The 19,816-nt window shown below is 41.6% G+C and overlaps 1 protein-coding gene and 1 long non-coding RNA gene across 7 annotated transcripts in view; one reads left to right on the forward strand and one right to left on the reverse strand.

Moving 5' to 3' along the window:
• Positions 1-7,870, forward strand: part of KLHL1 (kelch like family member 1) — a 135,303-nt gene extending 127,433 nt beyond the window's left edge. For 2 of the 4 annotated variants that reach the window (XM_083435835.1, XM_083435833.1), the window contains exons 10-11: positions 3,856-4,030; positions 7,361-7,870. In XM_083435835.1, coding sequence (XP_083291961.1) covers positions 3,856-4,030; positions 7,361-7,420 — 235 coding nt within the window. In that variant the 3' untranslated portion in view covers positions 7,421-7,870. The remainder of the gene's footprint in view (positions 1-3,855; positions 4,031-7,360) is intronic. The other 2 variants (XM_083435834.1, XM_083435836.1) reach the window with 1 other exon arrangement.
• LOC310675387 lies at positions 157-10,015 on the reverse strand. 3 transcript variants are annotated; one of them, XR_014510087.1, is made up of 5 exons: positions 9,775-10,015; positions 8,233-8,385; positions 6,943-7,463; positions 2,998-3,100; positions 157-1,720 (listed from the first exon to the last, which is right to left on the reverse strand). It is a non-coding gene; the product is annotated as an uncharacterized lncRNA (long non-coding RNA). The 3 variants fall into 3 exon arrangements; XR_014510088.1 differs by lacking the exon at positions 2,998-3,100 and having other exon boundaries at positions 9,775-10,013; XR_014510089.1 differs by lacking the exons at positions 157-1,720; positions 2,998-3,100 and adding an exon at positions 6,469-6,841 and having other exon boundaries at positions 9,775-10,013.
• Between the last annotated feature and the right edge of the window lie 9,801 nt (positions 10,016-19,816).

The following is a 19,816-nucleotide window of genomic DNA, read 5'->3' on the forward strand; positions in this document are numbered from 1 at the left end:
TAATAATAATAATAATAATAATAATAAACTTTTATTTGTATCCTGCCCCCCTCCCCGGCCGAGACTGGGCTCAGGGCGGCTGACATCAAATATATATATATAATGTCAAATATATTTATACCAATATAACATTGGTATAAAATCAAACAATAAATAAATTACCTCCTAAAAACAAGTCAGGATCAAATTAAAATCTAATTAGATGGCTTTCCGCAGGATTAGGGTTGGGAACTGTAAATGTTCATCAGGCCCAACTGTTTACGCTGTTCTTATATGGGTCTGTGAGAATGCTGGGAGGCCTCTTTCATACTAGTTCTTATACAAAAATATAAGGGGAGTCAGGCTGACCAAAGGCGTGGCGGAACATCTCCGTCTTGCAGGCCCTGCGGAAAGATGTCAAATCCCGCAGGGCCCTGATCTCTTGTGCCAGAGCGTTCCACCAGGCCAGTCAAGGCCAGCCTAATCTCCCTGGGGCCTGGGATCTCCAAGCTGTTATTATTTGCAGACCGTAAGGTTCTCTGTGGGGCATACCAGGAGAGGTGGTCCCATAGGTACAAGGGTCCTAAGCCATATAGGGCTTTAAAGGTTAAAACCAGCACCTTAAACCTGATCCTGTACTCCACTGGGCGCCAGTGCAGCTGGTATAGCACTGGATGTGATCCCACGGCAAAGACCCCGTAAGGAGTCTCACCGCGGCATTCTGCACCCACTGGAGTGTCTGGGTCAGCTTCAAGGGCAGCCCCACGTGGAGTGAGTTACAATAATCAAGCCTGGAGGTGACTGTCACATGGATCGCAGTGGCGAGATCAGGGCGAGAGAGGCATAGCTATGTTCTGCAGAGTGGAGGAGCACTTTTAGCTCTGCTTGAGTCCTTCCAGCAATAAATTGTGTGTTGCGGAATAATTCCAATATGCAAGAACCTGATTTACCTTATGTTAAAGGAAAGACTGTTTCGGCAAGGTGATCCAGACATGTAGAGGTTACATGTATTTAAGGCAGCAGAAAGGATGCCGTAATTCAAACACTATTATAAAGGCTTGTTTCCCCTCTGCTAGGCTTAGGCCAGCTCAGTGAGAGTGAGTTTTGTTCTGGCATAGCTTTACACCAGCTTAATTTACATTTGTTTTCCTTTATTCCAGCTTCTTTCGTATAAATTGTTCCCCAGACTTGTTATCAGATGACTTGTTTATTTATCTTACCTTACCTTACCCCTTCAAAAAGCAAGCACAGTTTTTGTTTTAAAAAGCAGTGTGTCACAAATAGTTAAATATTACATTAAATTAAGGCTAAAGGGGGCATCGACCTCAAGACCATTGCAGTGCTGTGGCTGATGGACATATTACAATCAGTATCAGCAAGTGTGTGTTTTTATTTCCACACGCCTGAGGGAAATAAACCTTAATAGGGTGCTTTTTGCAGGACTGTCATTTTCAACCACAAAGAAATCAAGGTGAAAACCTACAAAAAGAAAATACAGCCCAAACAAGAATGCCACCTCCTTTTTTTACCATCCTTTTGTTTTTTCTAATATGCAAGTAGCAAGGGATTAATAAAATACTTGGAACTCCCCAAAACAGAACGTGAAAGATACTAGGGTAGTAGTTCAAATGTTGGCTTCTTTTTTGCAATGCTGTTTCTTCTGCTAAAGAAATGGCTGCATGCTTCATCTCTGTAATAACTTGATGTGCCCCAGGGTGAAGCAGGAGATATCATAAAGTTCCTGAATACAAAAAGAAATCAATTTGAACGACCAAGCTGAAGGCAAGGAGAAAGGTTTTTGAGCTTTCCACTTGTTAAAAGCCCTTACAATCCCCAGCATCATCTATAGTGAAATAATTGTTATGAAAGTCTAATAAAGTAATTTCTCATTAATATTAATTTGAAATTGGAAAATATTGAGAGCTTTTATTACAGTGCTAATCGTAAAAATGCCTAACGTTCCACACACAGAATGTTTTAACAAATGAAGTAACAGAAGAAATGCTTTTAAGTGCTTTCACAGGAAACAATGGCACCCAATTAAATCCTAATGGAGAATTAAAAGTAGAAGCTATTTTTACAATCAGTATTTAATAAAAGCTGACAATAGTTGAATATCTTTTAGGAGATAAATCTTACTAAATAATGATTTAACCCACTGGAGATGCTCACATTCTGTGCTACTTGATGCTTGCATACTTCATACATTTTTTTAATGTCCTAAAATGTATCTATGAACCAGTTCATTTTGATGGGAAGCATACAGCAAATTCAATATGCTTGATAGCCAATTGTGAAGTGAAGTGGGCATTTAATCACTCTATTCCTTACCCAAAATGGTTTGGAACTCAAGATTCAGTGATTGTAAATGTTACCTCGCCAGCAGAATCAACTTGCAGAATTCACCCATACAAGATGTGCACAAGCTTAGATAGCTTATTAAAAGAATTAGATAAATTCATAATGGATATTCTCATAAATGGTAAGCCACAATAGTGAAATGGAACTCTGCACAGACCCATATACCTCTGAATGCCATATTTTAGGGACAACAACAGAGGATTGTTTTTGCATGCCATGCTTGCAAGCATTTAGAAGTTTCTGATCTTCTTCAATTGAAAGCAGAACCATGGGCTATCAGACCCAAATTGTCTGATCCAACAAGGAAATTGCTATATTCATAGCTAAAATCTCAGAGATGCATGATGCAATTCGGTTTCTGATTATCTAGGCTGAACTGAGCTCCCTGGGGAAATGTGGGATGCATTTACAAATTTGTATATATCAGCCATCTTGATATTTATAACCTGCAATACTTTGAACCCATTGCTTGAAACCAATTTCTGATTACATTAAGATTCTAATTATGCATGGCATTTGAATAAGCGATAGGATTAGGTCCAATTGTTACCAGTCAGGCACAGATAGACACTGTCTACTGAAACTCCTGTAGACCTTTCACCATATGAGTTGCAAGAGTAAACTGAAGTGGGGATTCTGAGTTTTAAAAGCCTTTACCTAGAATTTGGAGCTACATACTAAGCTCTCACACCTCGCTGAGATATCCCTGCTTGGTGAGCCAGCATTGCATGTTGGATAATCTGGTTCTGATGGAGCCTTGCTGTAGTGGATAGTAGGGGAGGAGGGACTTGATTAAACAGCAAACTAATAGGGCTGGTTGGGACTTAAGGTGTAGTACATAATAACCTTTCTTAAAAGCACTTGAATGGCCGAAAGGAACCTAGTGAAGATACCTTTGTGAATTCAGTATTTCTGGCATGACAGTGTTAGGATCGTCCTATTCTCCTGTAGGACTCTGGCAGAGACACATGCCCGACTGGCATGTTCTCTCCCTCCTGGTCGATCGTTTGGGAGCTTCAAAAGCTTTCTTCTGCCTGAACATCACAGCAACTGATACCATGAAGCATCAGCACACTTAGGGATCCGCAGAGTATTTGCAGTTTGCGTAACAGAACTCAGTAGCACAGCCTTTTGGCTAATCTACTTTTATTTACATATAGTACACTCAGAGCATTCTGCTTTAGCTCCTTCCTCTTTCTCATCAGACAGCAAAGAGAGAAAGAACAAAGGACAATAGTCCCACTTCACGGAACACAGTAACATAAACATCCTGTCTCCGTCACTTCCCACGCTGTGGAATGAAAACATACACCGTCATGTGATAGACAACAGTCTCATGACTGCAAACACGGAGCAGGAATCTCAACAGACAGACCCCTCCCCCCCCTTGCTAAAGAGGTTGATTTTGGGAAGTTCATGACAAATGAATGAATGAATAATTCTGCTGATGTTGAATATGGGCTGGATTGCTAAATATGTTCTTTCATGAGATATACCTTCCCTTTTGTTGTGCAGGTATGACCCCAAAACGGATACTTGGACAATGGTAGCTCCACTGAGCATGCCCCGTGATGCTGTTGGAGTGTGTATCCTCGGTGATAAATTGTATGCAGTAGGTGGATATGACGGGCAGACATACCTGAACACCATGGAGTCATACGACCCCCAAACTAATGAATGGACACAGGTAGTTGTGTGGTTTTATGTTTTGCACAGTTTTCACAGAAGGCTTGTTGGAACTAGTGGGCAGCGAGGATCCCCGCAGCTATGCAATTATAACTGCTGTTTAGCTTTCTCTGCTATAAGAGTTCTCCGAAGAGAGAGAAACCAAAAAAAAGTTATATAAAATGGCAGTATCTTGTTATCCATATAACCTTATTTGTCAGATCTCTCATTGGAATCCTTATTTCCTTTTTTTTGCTTTCGTATTTTACAATACTTCAGCTTGAAAATACATCAGGGTTTGTTACAAGTCTCTGGTGTTCATATTTGTGACAAGCGTGTTCCCCCCTCCCCCAGTTTTATGTTTTGTGTACATAAGATAGCGTTTCTTTAAAAAGTACCGTACTTTCTATTAACTACAATTTATAGTTACTATTTTCCAAAGTTGTTGTTGCATTGAACCGGTATTTCAGTTTTATACCATGAACCAATCCATGTTTACTTGGGAAGGAAGCCCCATTGATTAGAGTGGGACACCTTCCAAGTAAGTATGTTTGGCAGTTCTTGCCCTCCAAACATCCCAGCGAGGGAGGGCATAATTTCTTCCAGGAAATTCAGTCTCGCAGACAGCAGACTGTCTGAAGCACCCCACTGAGCTTATGCTTGGCTTAATTGGCATTTGAAGCAATGTCTCCCAAGGTAGTTGTGGCATACATTTTGAAGCCAAGAGCCAGTGGCCTCCAAGCAAAGTACAATAGGAATTGGAAACAAGAGGGTGCCCTTGTTGTTGTTTCTGTTGTGTGCATTGCTGCATCAGGCAACAAAGCCCATGAGTAAGGATGCAGCCTTTCAACAAAAAGTCAGAATAATATCCATCAAGTCTGTATCATCCTTAGAGACTTACTATTCGGCTTGAATTCACAGGAAGAGAAATATGTTCCTATGGGAAGTTTTAGGACATTTTTCTATATGGCAACTATGAATTGTAACAGATTAAAAATTGCTAGACATTTGTGGCAAATTCAAAAGTGTCAGCTTTTCTGTTCCTACATGTCCCAAACCTTTATTAGAAACTTTATGAGTGTAGGATTATTTGGTAATTACTATTTTCATTCCAATACTATTTTATGTATGCTTGCAGGATGGTGTTTAATGCCAGTTCTGCTCTGAGTAGACCCATTGAATTTAATAGACATGATTAAGGGAGCAATCCTATACACAAGAAACTGGCATAAATTAAACCAGCATAAAATTGCACTAGATCCAAACCATGTTCAAACCAAAAATTGCACTAGATCCAAACCATGCCTAAGCCTGGCAGATGGAACACAAGACTTTAAAATAGTGTTTTGTGCTGGGTCACCAAGACATGTGACTAAGCTGAATGGCCTTTGGATCCAGGCCGTTGGATCCAGGAAAATCTGCCCCTCTCTAGTCCCACTCCCACCATGACTCTTTTCCAGGGATTATGTCAGTTTAAGATCTACTGGGCTTGGCTCAGCTGGCTGGATCCTGGCTGAGCCAGCATGGAGGAGACACCTCTGTCTGTGCTGTGGGTAAGGGAGTTAAAGGTGGCTCACTTAAAAGGCTTGAATTAGAAGACTGGAGTTTATTAATTATATTTCTAACTCACGACCTGTCCCATCAACTTGGCTGTCCGTTTGTCCATGCCGCAATGTGAGAAGGGGAATCTGCTAAAACAGGGGTTAGCAACCTTTGGCCCTCCAGATATTGCTGAACTGAAACTCGCATCATCCTTTGCCACTGACCATATTTGCTGGGGCTGATGGCAGCTGTAGTTCAGCAGCATCTGGAAGGGCAAAGTCTCCCCATCACTGTGCTAAAAAGTCTGCCTCTCCTCCATATGTAAATGCTACAAATCTGGAGCTTACATACTGTGATTTAGGATCTTAACACGTGGATGACAGTCTTTTACTGAATGTAAGAAGGGTGTGCCTCCGAGCTATTCTGCCTTACAAGAAAGGCAAGAGCACGTAGCCCATTTGTTAAAGTGCTCTTTTGCATTTCTTGAAATCAAACCTCTTGCAGATAAATTATACAGCAGGAAGGAAAGTAATTCTGACCTGGAAAGTCAATGATTTAGCTTTTGGCTTTATATTTCATCATTCACTCTATTCCCAAAATCATAGGAACAATTTCAGCAAGTATAAATGTCACAAGAATAGAAATGTGATACATGATATGCAATGAATGTAAAACAATATATTTCACTATGCTCTAGAGAAAAAAGTGGCAATTCCAGAGTTCCACATACAGTGGTACCTCGGGTTACAGACGCTTCAGGTTACAGACTCTGCTAACCCAGAAATAGTTCCTCAGGTTAAGAACTTCGCTTCAGGATGAGAACAGAAATCGTGTGGCGGCGGCAGAAGGCCCCATTAGGTAAAGTAGTACCTCAGGTTAAGAAGAGTTTCAGGTTAAGAATGGACCTCCAGAATTAATTACGTTCTTAACCCGAGGTACCACTCTAGTTGAAATTACTACTGCTTGCTGTAGTTTTAAGACTCCAACATTGCAAAGTACACTTTTTACTTGTGTCTTCATTTTATTTGTCAATTTGTTTTTAACGTGCCTAACTGTAGAGAACATTAAAACGTTGCTTATAAATGTAATGAAAACACATGCAAATAAAACTTATTTCTTTCTATATATTTTTCAAGAAGCCAGCAAAAGAATTCTCTTGATCTGAATTGAAGTCAATCCCCCCCCTTGCAATTCTCTTAGTAAGAGCCATCCCTTAAGCAAAACAGTTCCAAATTTTCAGGAGATCTTCCCAGAAGACTTTTCAATAGAGGGAGAATCAACCTTTTCCTATACCCTGTTACAATACAGAGAAACATGATCAGCAGAGTCTATATTGCTTGAGCTACTCACAAACACATGTTCATTAACCAGGATCTTTTTAAATCATCTACTTACCAGTGCAGAAGGCAGCACATTAAAACAAGCAAGCATGAATGCTGTGGAATACTTGGAGACAGTTAATGTATACATGTTTGAAGCTGTAACAGTTCCATAATTTAAAAGGTTATTAATGAGTAACGGAGAACAGCATTTGTTAGCTGCAGTTTGCAGATACTGTAGATCTTTATGTCCCTCATAGCAGTTGTGGAGGCGAGGCACTAGGCCAGGGTCTTCAACTCCAGCTCATAACTCCACCACTAATGCAATCCTTCCATGCATAACAAGCAGGATGCAGCAATATTAGGTTTCCTGTATAATGTATTGCTGAATTACCAGTTGCTTCTTTTGACACCTCAGAAGTACATGCCATAAAACTGCAGCCTTTCACTCCCAAATGTAAACTCTGAAGCTGATATTTGTTTCTTCTCTGCAGATGGCATCTCTGAACATCGGAAGAGCTGGGGCCTGCGTTGTAGTCATAAAGCAGCCATGATTTTTATCAGCGGTGGATTTTATTGACTTCTAGGTGGATTTTTCTGTCAGAGAAACAAGAGACAAAACTTTGTTGAGCATAAGGATCAATAGATACACTCGGCACTCTGTTGACCACAACTTGAAGAAGTTTAAAATGGGGAGGAAAAATAATGAGGATTTGATGCCTTTTCCAGTCATTACACACTGCTCAGTGGCTGAACAAGGAAAAATCAACCAGCTGTTGTAGGAGCCCCTCTATGAACACAAAAGGGGCAAGTTCAGATACTCCTCTACAGGCTGTGTAATGCAGACATAGCAAACTAGCCATGCCCAAGACCAACTCTTCAAAAGGACTGGAGCGGCTTAATGAATGGTTTTCATAGCACTAGACATTTTAACTCTGAAACCGTCATAGCACACTGTCACTTTTTAAACCATAGTTTTATTAAAAGAAAATGTAGGTAACTGATTTATTTTTCTGTCTCTCGTTCTCTCTCAAGGCCTTATCTTGAAATGGTTTACGCTCTCCTGCCATGTACTCAGACAATAGACAGGAGAGAATAATGTTTCCTCCTAAAGTAATGAATGAAGGTTGGAAAGGCTTAGCTTCTTTCTTCATCAGAAATGATTCAACACTAACAACACATTGATTGTTTCTCTGATAACGGACTGTCCCTCCCACTAGAATTATGCATCATCTCTGAGATTGCACTGATGTTATGTTCTGTGTTTGGGAAACATCTCGACACTGAGGGAAGACTGAGCCTTTTGACCCAATGGGACTTTGCTACAAAAAAAAGGAGATCCAAAGGAACACACTCACAAATCTACCTTAACTTCTTATGAAAGCATGTGAATTCTTGTCTCTTTCAATGCTTTTACACGTTTCCTGCATGTGAGAAGCTTGTGGAAGACAGGCAAACGGCAGCTCATCACATCATGTAAAGATAACATGCAGCAATTCTAAGGCAATTCCATTGGGGCCTAGAAGTGCAGTAAGAGAGACAAAAACATTATAATGCTTATATGTGTTTCTTGAGCCCATCATTGTTCTAATCAAACTCGGCTTAATTTTAATTACCATAAGGATCATCCATTTATTGTTGTAAGTTACTGAAACCAAGGGATGAACTGGTCATTACGTGGCAGAAGACTAACAATCTTCTGACATGTTTTAAAAATTTGAACTTATCCAAAGGAAGCTGCCAGTTTGAGTGGAAATATAGCAGGGAAGGCACTGCTTAACCTTTTTCAGCTAGACATTTTTCCTGTCAAAATTCCTACTGCCAGATTGCCTTTCCAATCAGAGTAAACATATTTTATTCCATAAGCAAAAGAGCAGCAGGGAGAAAATTTTGAGTAGCAAAACAGCCAGGAGAGAAAGGTTTATGTAGCCCATTCCTCACTTCAAACTGGGAGAGATTTCCTCAATTCTTTTCCTTTTCTTAAAAAGAACAAAAACCCACAGACACAACCACATTGGAAGACTGCTACATAAGTCTGCTATGTAATACCTAGTTTGTCCCTAAGGGATAATGCATCAGTGTGTACAAAGACAAAAACATTGCAAATCAGGTTGTTTTGGCATAATGTGTCTCAATAGCAGAGCACCTGCTTTGCATGTATGAAACCCCCGCAAAAGATGTCCAAACTACATGGATCACCTTGCCTTTGCAAAGTTCTGCCTTGTCTACGAATGAGCTGCATAAGTCATATTGTTGTGGTTACTAAATGCCCTCAGACTTTACATGAACGTCACTGTTGGCTGTATTATGTCATAAGCATGATTGAACTCGTATCAAGGCACCAAAATGAGTCTGGTTTCAATAGTAGGTGTAGGAGAGTCTAATTACATGAATGACCTCAACTGTAGCAGGGATAAAGCTTTGTGTGGAGCTCTGATGGGTGCTGCTCCTTGAGCAAGTTTGGGAATGGGGGTGGGGGAAATGTGAGGTTTTCCCATTCAGACCCATTTGCTAGCTAAATAAAATATCTGTGTCCCAATGACTGGCTGTTCAAGCTTTTTCATTTTCCAGACATCTGCTAGTAGTATACTGAATGTGGGATAGCATGATGTGTAATTCTGTAATTTTTTCATAACCTGAATTCTATATAATAAGAGGAAATAAGTGTGTAGGGATCCCTTGAAAATAGAAGGCTAGAGGGTACTTGTGTGAAAAAGAGGTGACTCCCTCCCAGCAGAAAATGTCACATAACCACATCTGTTAACTATATTTTCCAATCAGAGTTGGATTCCGTGCACATAAATCAATTAATGTGTTGCCATGTCTACTTAGCCCATGTTTGAAAGATGAAAATTCCAGATAGATAACTAAGAGACAGGATCAGGAAACTATTTTCCCCAGGGCTTACCTATAGTGTATATGATACTTTCCATGCTACTTTGCTCATAAACATCAGAACTCGGTGAGACTTTTTCTGCTCCCCCCCCCAAAAAAAAAGTACTTTTGCTTGAGCAAAGCAACATGGAGCTTGGGGAAATAAAACCTCCTGTAATTGTGAAGTTTGCAGAATCTCTGCCTCCATCACTTGAGAAATCTCCTTCAGTTATAAGCTGGATTCTAATCACCACCCTTTGCGATAGCCCTCTATGTTTGTGTTGCCATGGTTACCAATACACTTGCTTCTGATTCCAGAACTTTGTATATACTCACATTCTCATCTGACTTCATTCTTGCAACCGTCTTTTCTGGGCTTGGAAGCAATTATTGATGTTGACAACCTGTAGCGAGGAAATACTGGGACCCTCCTTCCTGGTTGTTGTAGGTGTTCCTACCCCACACCCCTCAAAAGATAGCAGTGTATCCCAAAAACTCTGAGCTTCTGTTAGAAGAAAACAGTGGTAGAAAACACATTAAACAGCAAAATCAATCAATCTGTGAATTGCTGAACATTTCCTGTGAAAAGAAGGAACAGAATATTGAGTCCCAACATCCCAATAATACCATCATTATTCTAACAGAATCTCTCAGGTAAAACACAAAGCCTAACTTGTAGACAAAAGCTAAAAGAATGTGATACAACAGAGAATCATGGCCAGCGCCTACAGTGGATTTAATCAGAGCTACAGAAGAAAAGAGACAGAGGAAAAAATCCTGAGGTTTTGAATAATCTATCTGATCTCTCTGTGTAATGCAGTGATAGAAACGGGTCAGAAGCATGAAGCAAGTTGCTAGAGACCTACAATCTGAACTTTCAAATCTTGAAAACGCGATTGCCATCTGAACCTGGTGTTTTATGGGATTCTTGAGTCAGTGGAAGAAGATCCTATGCTGCATTTCTCAATACCATGGCTCTTTGTTGTATTTCTGCCTTATTTCTGAAGTCAACTTTGCATGGACACATAGGGCATTTGCACCAAAAGTTTTCAGCAAGAGCCAAACCAAAACACATGATAGACCATTATTTTCTTGGCACAAAAGGAAGCAAATTATGCATGATTACATAGGATGAAACAAATTACCTTCAAAAACCAGTCCAGTCAGTATTTTTCAAGACTTTTCTCCAGAAACTTTAAGATGCTGTGGAAATCTAAACACAAATACAGAAAGCCTTTGTAAAATTAATATTGCCTGTAGTGGTGGGCTCCCATTTAGTCTGATGGTAACTTATAAAGGTTGAGTGGATTGCCACATAGTTTAGCTGCTGTCATGCATTCATGCCAACTGTCCACGTCTGCGCTTTGCATTAGCGTTACTGTAGTGAAACGTAAGCAATTTCAGTTGGTTATTGAAGAAGAGATTAGAAAATTATCTCAAATCACAGCTGTGCTAGCTCATTAAATAACAACCACTTCTGCATGCCCAGCGCATTAAAACATGGGACTCACAGGGGTGGTCAAGAGAGCGCATTAAATGAACTAGAGATGATAGTAAAATAATGGTACAGAGCACATTTACTTACAGAACAATCCTAACTATGGGAAACTGGTGTAACTTACACAAGCATAAGTTACCTCTAGACCAAATTCTGTTCAGGACCCTCTGGGAGGGGGCTTCTGCTGGCTGAGCACAGGCCTGCGTTTTGAGGTTTTTGCTCTATGCCACATGACTGGAAAGTATTCAGAATAGGTGTAAGTCTTGCCTTGGTCCAACGTGCCTAAGAATACTTCTTTTTGGCGATTTATGCCAGGTGGCCAGAAAAATCCAAGATCTGTTGAATCTAAACTCTCTCGTTGCAACTGATTTTGAGTTTGGACTGTGGTGTTAAGGAACATGGCCACTGAAGCTATTGCTGGTATCTCTTTCATAGTAATACAGTGGTGCCTCGCAAGACGAAATTAATTCGTTCCGCGAGTCTCTTCGTCTAGCGGTTTTTTCGTCTTGCGAAGCAACCCTATTAGCGGTTTAGCGGATTAGCACTATTAGCGGATTAGCGGCTATTAGCGGCTATTAAAGGTTTAAGGGATTAGCGGATTAGCTGCTAAAAGGCTATTAGCGGCTTAGCGGCTTAGAAAAAGGGGGTGGGGAGTGAAAAAAAATCTCAAGACTTGCAAGACATTTTCGTCTTGCGAAGCAAGCCCATAGGGAAATTCGTCCTGCGAAGCGCATTGAAAAACGGAAAACCCTTTCGTCTAGCGGGTTTTCCGTCTTGCGAGGCATTCGTCTTGCAGGGCACCACTGTATTTCTAAAACTAGCTTAGCAGCCACCTGCGGCAGAATACAGACTCCCTCCAAACACACTCCTCTATTTGGCTTAGCTTTTGGAAAGCTGCTCTGTTTCAAAACTTTCGGAACACAAAATACCAATGAAGTACAAACTAGTAGCACCTCCTCCCACAATCACATTTAAAAGGCCATAGAATGTCACTCAGCCCAAGGCCGGGTTATAAAGAAATGTTTTCGCCTGCTGCCTAAAGATATGTAATGAAGGTGCCTGGCAAGTTTCCCTGGGGACAGAATTCCACAAACGGGGAGTCACTTTACAGATGTTGCAAATGTGAGTGGCCCTATTGTGTTCCTCAAGAGTAGGATTGGGGCAAGCAACATCCTGCCCACCCCAACACTCAAAGCACCCCTTGACACCTCTGTTGGTGGAGATTGACACAAATAGATTCCCCCCCCCCCCCCGCCGTCAGGGGACATGGAGTGCCAATCCCTTTTCCTGCCTGTAAAAGGATGGTTCAAGATTCTACTGCTGCTTCCTCTTTCTGTCCCGCAAAAGGTTTATGAGGTTTGGGTGGAAAATAGAAGGAGGCAGAGAAGGAAGTGGGAACTTATGGATAGAACATCTGTGAACACCTGAACCAGGTACTAGAAAACATTTGACTCTTTTGAAGCGAGCGCCATTGGAGGAGAATGAAAATCCTATTTAGTTGTTATGGTAAAAGGTAAAGGGACCCCTGACCATTAGGTCCAGTCGTGGCTGACTCTGGGGTTGCGGCGCTCATCTCGCTTTATTGGCCGAGGGAGCCGGCGTACAGCTTTCGGGTCATGTGGCCAGAATGACTTAGCCGCTTCTGGCGAACCAGAGCAGTGCACGGAAACACTGTTTACCTTCCTGCCAGAGTGGTACCTATATATCTACTTGCACTTTGACGTGCTTTCAAAGTGCTAGGTTGGCGGGAGCTGGGACTGAGCAATGGGAGCTCACCCCGTCGTGGGGATTCGAACCGCCGACCTTTTGATTGGCAAGTCCTAGGCTCTGTGGTTTAACCCACAGCGCCACCCGTGTCGCCCATTTTATGGAGTAGCCTCCAAGTCTGGACCTAGAGGATGCACATATGCCCCCCCCCCCCAGCTTCAGCACTTAAGATGAATGGGACTCTGACTGATTCGGCAATAAAAGTACATTGAAGGGAGAGTGGAATGAGTATTGGGGTCAACAAAGTAACTTTGCTAAGCCTAGCACTTTCTTCTCGTGACGCTAGGAATCATTTGTTAAAATTAGGTTTCTCTAAAGTTGCATCTGAAATCAATGTTGTGATGTACATTAGCATCGTCAGCATGCTGTGCCCCACCAGACAAGTGTAGTCTCTCAACAGAAGTTAGCGTGGGGATCTACTGCCTAATGATAATCTGGTGCAGCCTAAATTTTGGCACCACTTTGAAGCAAAGAGACTTCGACTTTAATTTGAAGTGCCAGATGACCAGTCATATTTGCAGGGCCCTCTGAATTTTGTATGATTTCTACATTTAAGGAACCAAAAATGTGGCGAAGTAGAAACACAACTGGAAATTCAACAGAAAACGTGTTGGTAATGCAGACCACATCTTTGTGAAAAATATGCCCCAGGCATCCTTACAAATTTGTTTAAGAGAGGTGGCAAGAAGAACAGCGAGTGCTTCGTCTATTTTAAGCACTCGACAAATAATAATAATTATGATAATCATTGTCATTATGGCTTCTACTAGAGCCTTGGTGTTAAAATAGAACCATGTTCTTTTGGTGGCAGTGCTACATTCTTCCATCTAGTGACAATAAGCTCTTGTCCACCACTAGATGTTGGCACTTTTCTCACGCCCAAACAAAATGTTTATTACTGCAGCTTCATTTTCTAGAACGCTATTCTGTTCCTCAGCTGTGGGGAATTACAACAAATAATTGTCAGCAAGGGTTTTGATAGAATAGCTGGGAGGGGAAAGAAACAAATAAAAAACACATTTTATTAATATCCCTGTTTCATTTTATTAATATCCCTGATTTATCTCCTTTCAGATCAGGCTAAGTACATCACTTATAAAACTGTACTTTATGTATTATGTGCCCAGTAGTTCCGAGGAAAATATATATGTACAATTAATGTCTATCCTCTGCTGTGATGAGCATCTGTTTCCAGGGTCTGGGAGTGCGAAGTAGTTCTGTATATAGAATCAGATCTTGTTAAATCATTTATGGTACTGCATGTTTTCGATTGAAAAATATATGTTGGATGAATGAAAATGTGTTATTTAGGTTTCTTGATCACATTTCTATTTGAAAACCTGTGGCAGTAAACGTTTAAAGTCTTGGTGATAAGTCTTGAACAAATACGCTGAATGGACAGACAACGATCTGGGATAAAGCCACAACTTTGATTTCAGATGTAGGAAGAGTTTGGCTACATCATTGAGTATAATATCCATTTACTCCTTCTGGAGGCCTGAAACTTTGTACAGGGTCGTGCCAAGAATTGTGGCCTCTGGTGGAAGCTCTATGGCCTGTCTGCTCTCCTCTTACATCTAGAACCCTCTAACGGGGCACCCTGAGTACACACAGGTTCTTCTGTCTGGGAAATGTTCCCATTCACCCAAGACCCTGATGACTAGGATATAATAATAATAATAATAATAATAATAATAATAATAATAATAATATTTTATTTGTACCCCCATCCTCCCCAGCCAAGACTGGGCTCAGGGTAGCTAACACTAAATATAAATACAGTAAAATCATTATTTTTTAAAGTTGATTAAAATATAAGTTAGAATACAGTTTAAAATGCAGCCTCGTTTTTGTGGTAGCCTAAATATCAAAGCCATAAGGGGAGAAAACATCAAATATTCCCTGGGGCCAACTATCCATGCTGGTCCTACATGGGCCAGCAAAAAGAGCCGAGGGAAAATTTATATATAAATCCCACATAAGGGATTCCATCAAAAATAAATAAATGAAAGCAGGGGTTAGACTGAGTCCAGCCCAAAGGTCAGGCAGAACAGCTCCGTCTTGCAGGCCCTGTGGAAAGATGTCAAATCCCTCAGGGCCCTGATCTCCTGTGGTAAGGCATTCCACCAGGCCGGGGCCAGAGCTGAAAAGGCCCTGCCCCTGGCTGAGGCCAATCTAACCTCCTTGGGTCTCCTTGTAAAGGGCCATTGTGCTGAAAAAATCATACAGAATGCAACTGAAAGACATTTGTCTATTTAAGGCTTACAACCCACAAGACTCATAGGATGATGCGTTAAGGGCATTTTTACAATTCCTGGTTTCCTTGGGATCATAATAAATTGTGAGGCAGAGGTGTCCAGGGGCCAGAAGGAAGGCCAGTTTACATTGGTAGATAACAAGTTATGCAGGACTGATCTGTTTGGTGCTTTAGAATCTGCCTCATGCCTTGTTTCATTGAGGTTTGGTGTGCCCTCATACATCCTTCTTCATAAAGAGACTATTTTGATGCTTCCAATAGCACAAGAATATATTACCACTTTACAAACATAATTAGGATATAAATTTATGTATGTTTGTTCTTCTCCTTCCATTTATATGTTATGTGTTTTGCATTGCAAACATTTATTATTATATATATATATTCATTCCAGAATGAAAATGAGGTTATGTAGCATTGTTTCACATAAACAACAAGCGATGTAACTGAACTAGAAAGAAAGAAAGCTTTTTTTAAAAGGCCAGTATCCAAATCCATGAATAAGATACTATATAAATATTGCTTCTTCCTTTCCTAAAAAAAAAAAACCCAAACAACTCCTACCAGTTTTGAAGGGAAGCTGGTTTTGCAGAACCTCTAAAGTGGTGCTTCAGGTTAAGAAGAGTTTCAGGTTAAGAACAGACTTCCAGAACAAATTAAGTTCTTAACCCGAGGTACCACTGTAGCTCTGAATACCGTAATCTCTTCCCCACTTGACAAAGCCAAAGATGGTTCTGTGGAGAAAAGCAAAGAGATGAGGAAGAGGAATAAGCAGGGAGGCCTGCAGAAGTCTTAAGCAACAGTCAAGCCTGGACAGAAGCTGTAAATCCCAGAGGGTGGCAATAGGAAGGCCATGCTATATTTTTCATAGGACAGAAAGAATTGCTGCAGAAGGTCTGCAGAGACACCTTTTTGAATTAAATATTCACTAGCACAATACACTTATTATCTTTTCTGTAATAGCATATGCAGTGCTAGGAAATAGTAGAAAAGTCCATACTTAACCAGAGTGACAAATTACGCAGATTATGAATACTGTATTGGCCCAAATATAAGCCACACTTTCCCCCCAAAAAAGTGTGGCTTATATTCGCGACCTTACAAAAATGGGCTTTTATGATATCACTGCTGAAACGGCTGCCCAAGGTCCATGGCCCTGCCTTGCCTTCCAAGGCCACAATGGAGAGCGCCCTCCCCCCCGCCCGCCCAGGATGCCACCACAAGGGCCATCAGGGATGCAGGACATTGGCGCCCATCCCGGCCGTGGCTCCCTTGCCTCCCCTGAACCGCCGGAAAGAAGTTGGGGAAGGCTGCCGGCAAAGGGGGAAGTAGCCCGGGAGCGCGGGGCAATGGCAATTTACAGTGCAATTCAATGTTGTGGGGCAGCTTGGGAGTGGCAGAATCTGCCAGAGGAGGTCCCTAGGATTGGAGGTAGGGAGAGTTTGGGCAGTGATGGGGAAGAGGGCTCTGACACACAGTCACTTGGCTTCCCAGTGATCAGGGAGAATTGGTTGAGTCAGTCTCCTAAAGACCTGAAGTGACAGGTGGTGAATTGGTGGAGTTGGCTAAGCTGGAGATGGCAGGACAGTCAGAGAGTTGGGCTCAAGTCCCATCACTAAAGATGCACCACCATCTACACCAGCATGAACAGACCCAGGAGCAGCACACCCCCAGTAGAAACATTTGCTTACAAGCATAGTCTTCCTACATGGGATGAGAACTGCAAGACAGACTGGCTCCACCTGCTCTTTCAAAGCAGAATTGAAGGGGCATGTCAAGTGTTTGGACAATATATTTGCCTATGCCTAGCCATATATCCTCAAACTCTGCTTAGGCACTATTAAACTACGTATCCTATACTTGAAGCTGCTACTGAGACTGTATGCTGATTTGGTAAAGCTCTGGGAAAATCCCAAGCCAAGGGTCTTGTCTGAGTCTTTCCTCCAAGTGTGGGAAGCAAGACATTTCATGCATTTCTACAGTGGTACCTCTGGTTGCGAACGGGATCCATTCCAGAGCCCCGTTCGCAACATGAGCAGAACACAACCCGCGTCTGCACATGCGCGGGTTGTGTTTCGCCGCTTCTGCACATGCACATGACGTCATTTTCAGCATCTGCGCATGCGTGAGTGGCGAAACCCGGAAGTAACCCTTTCCGGTACTTCCGGGTCTCAGCGGGACGCAACCTGAAAAGACGTAACCTGAACCAAACGTAACAAGAGGTATGACTACTCAGAAATCAGGCACACCAAGTTCCACGAAGGTTCACAGCAAAGATGGGTACTTGGGAGCTGTTTTAAGAAAAGGTGAACAAGAGCCCATCCTATCCCATGCATCATTGAGTAGGCCACAAATTACACCCCTCTTAGCCCAATTACATGCAAACAGTGGAAAATACACATACACACACATCACTCCTCTTTCTCATTTCCATAAGAGTTGCAGGTGTCTGCTAACCTGTTAGCTGGCCACTGAAGCAATTCTTTCTCCATCGGACCATTCCCAAGTTTGTAAACCAAGAGGCTTCCTCGTTGACCTGTTTGTTTCAAACTTTGGGATCACCCTACTGGCAAGAAGCAAGAATGAGCTCATATATATCCTGATTTACCGCCTCCTTTTGCAGTTGATAGGAAGTAAAAGCCACTTTTCAGGTGCACAAGTCCTTGGGAGTTAAGAAGCAACTATTGGAGAATGGCTCTTTTCAGTGGCAGTGTCCAGATTCCGGAGTTTGATGCTGAGACACGTTCACCTGCCACCATCTCTGTTATCATTCAGCCACCACAGTGTGTCCTGTTCTCACCTGCCTTTAAGTGGAATTTATTGTTATTGGAGTCTCAGTCATCTACCTTTTATCTACACCATCATTTTATCTTAGTTTCAATTGCTGGCTTGATTTTACTGCATAACCCTTTGCTCTTTTATCGTGCTGCTTTTATTGTTTGTGTTATTTTATTCTGGTATGCTTATGCTTTTCTGAAAAAGGTGGGATAAAAATATGCCAAATAAGCACATTTGTTTTCATATTTTATCTAAAAGAAAATGTCCTGGTGAGTTTGGAACAGCCTACTCAAGCAAAACACTTGAGAATCTTTGATGGAAGGTGGCAACCCATCAAGCAAACTAAAGCCAAGATCAAATGAAGACCAGTATTTTTCGCTATATAAGATGCACCAGACCATAAGACGCACCTAGTTTTTGGAGGAGGAAAACAAGAAAAAAAAAAATCTGAATCTCAGAAGCCAGAACAGCAAGAGGGATCGCTGCACAGTGAAAGCAGCAATCCCTCTTGCTGTTCTGGCTTCTGTGATAGCTGCGCAGCCTGCATTTGCTCCATAAGACGCACACACATTTGCCCTTACTTTTTAAGGAGAGGAAAAGTGAGTCTTATAGAGCAAAAAATACGGTACTTTTTATCTACAAGTGCTGCCCCCACCCACAACACAATTTTCTACATTATATTTCAGACCAGTCATAATTGGAAAGTTTATTTCTGGATGGGGAGAAATTGTGCATTTTTGCCTGTAATTGAGAACAAAATTTATCAGTACAGAATTCCTGTAAGTGCATATTTGTCTTAGGTGCAGTCCAACGTATAAAATTTGGATATATTGCCTCTGCTGTTCACTGAACATCTGAACGCGAGAGATAAATGTTCTTTCCTTGGAATGATCCGGCAACTTTGACATTGCTGGACATTCTGTCCCCAGTAGTGTAATTCACTGAGAAGACAAAAGGAGGATTAAACATGATAATTATACTTTTGACAAGAGCATATGACTTCAGGGAGAGGGCAATTAATGCGCCAGCTGAGGATTTCAGTGGCGCTTCTGTTAATATTTCAGCCTGAACTTTTATTAGAGGCATATTGGGCACTAGAACTGCACACGGCAAGCACTCAGGAGTCATCTAAGTTCATCCCGTGGGTGAAATACAGTGGGGCATAACAAGACTTTTGTTGCCTGTTAGCCTCTAAAGTGCATGTTGTCTATAGTGCCTTGCTCTTCACACTGAACAACGTATGCAACCAGGAGCATCTGAGAGCCATAAATAGTTTTTTAAAAAAATAAATCTTGTCCTTCCAGATATTTATCACCTGTTTGGATCGGATATAGAAATTAATTATTATGCGCGAGTCAACCTCAATGCATGTAGGCCTATGTGTGTTACAGATTAACATTTTAAATCTATAAGCAGCCATGTCTGCTTTGCCACTGCACAGTGATGATCCACAGCCAGATGAGAGTGCAACGGGGCCTACAGTCATCCAATGTCCACTGTTCCTGAAGGGAAGAAAGGGAGTTTGGGACTGACATCCATTGTCCTACAGGAGGTTACTGCAGCTTCCATATCTATACAGGGTGATTCATAATGAAGTATACAATTTCCAGCTGCTGTAAGACAGTAACAGGCGAGGCCTCGGACCACAAATGCGAACCGTGAGGTAGATGTACTCATAAAGTTTGTGTTCCGCTACTGAGAGAAGTGGCGTAGGCGATAGTGCACATGTTATGTGACTAGGGGCTGCGTCTGCAATGCAGAAGGCGTTTTGTGTTC

This window comes from Podarcis tiliguerta (assembly GCF_965153285.1).
Source record: "Podarcis tiliguerta genome assembly, chromosome: 4".
Lineage (NCBI taxonomy): Eukaryota > Metazoa > Chordata > Lepidosauria > Squamata > Lacertidae > Podarcis > Podarcis tiliguerta.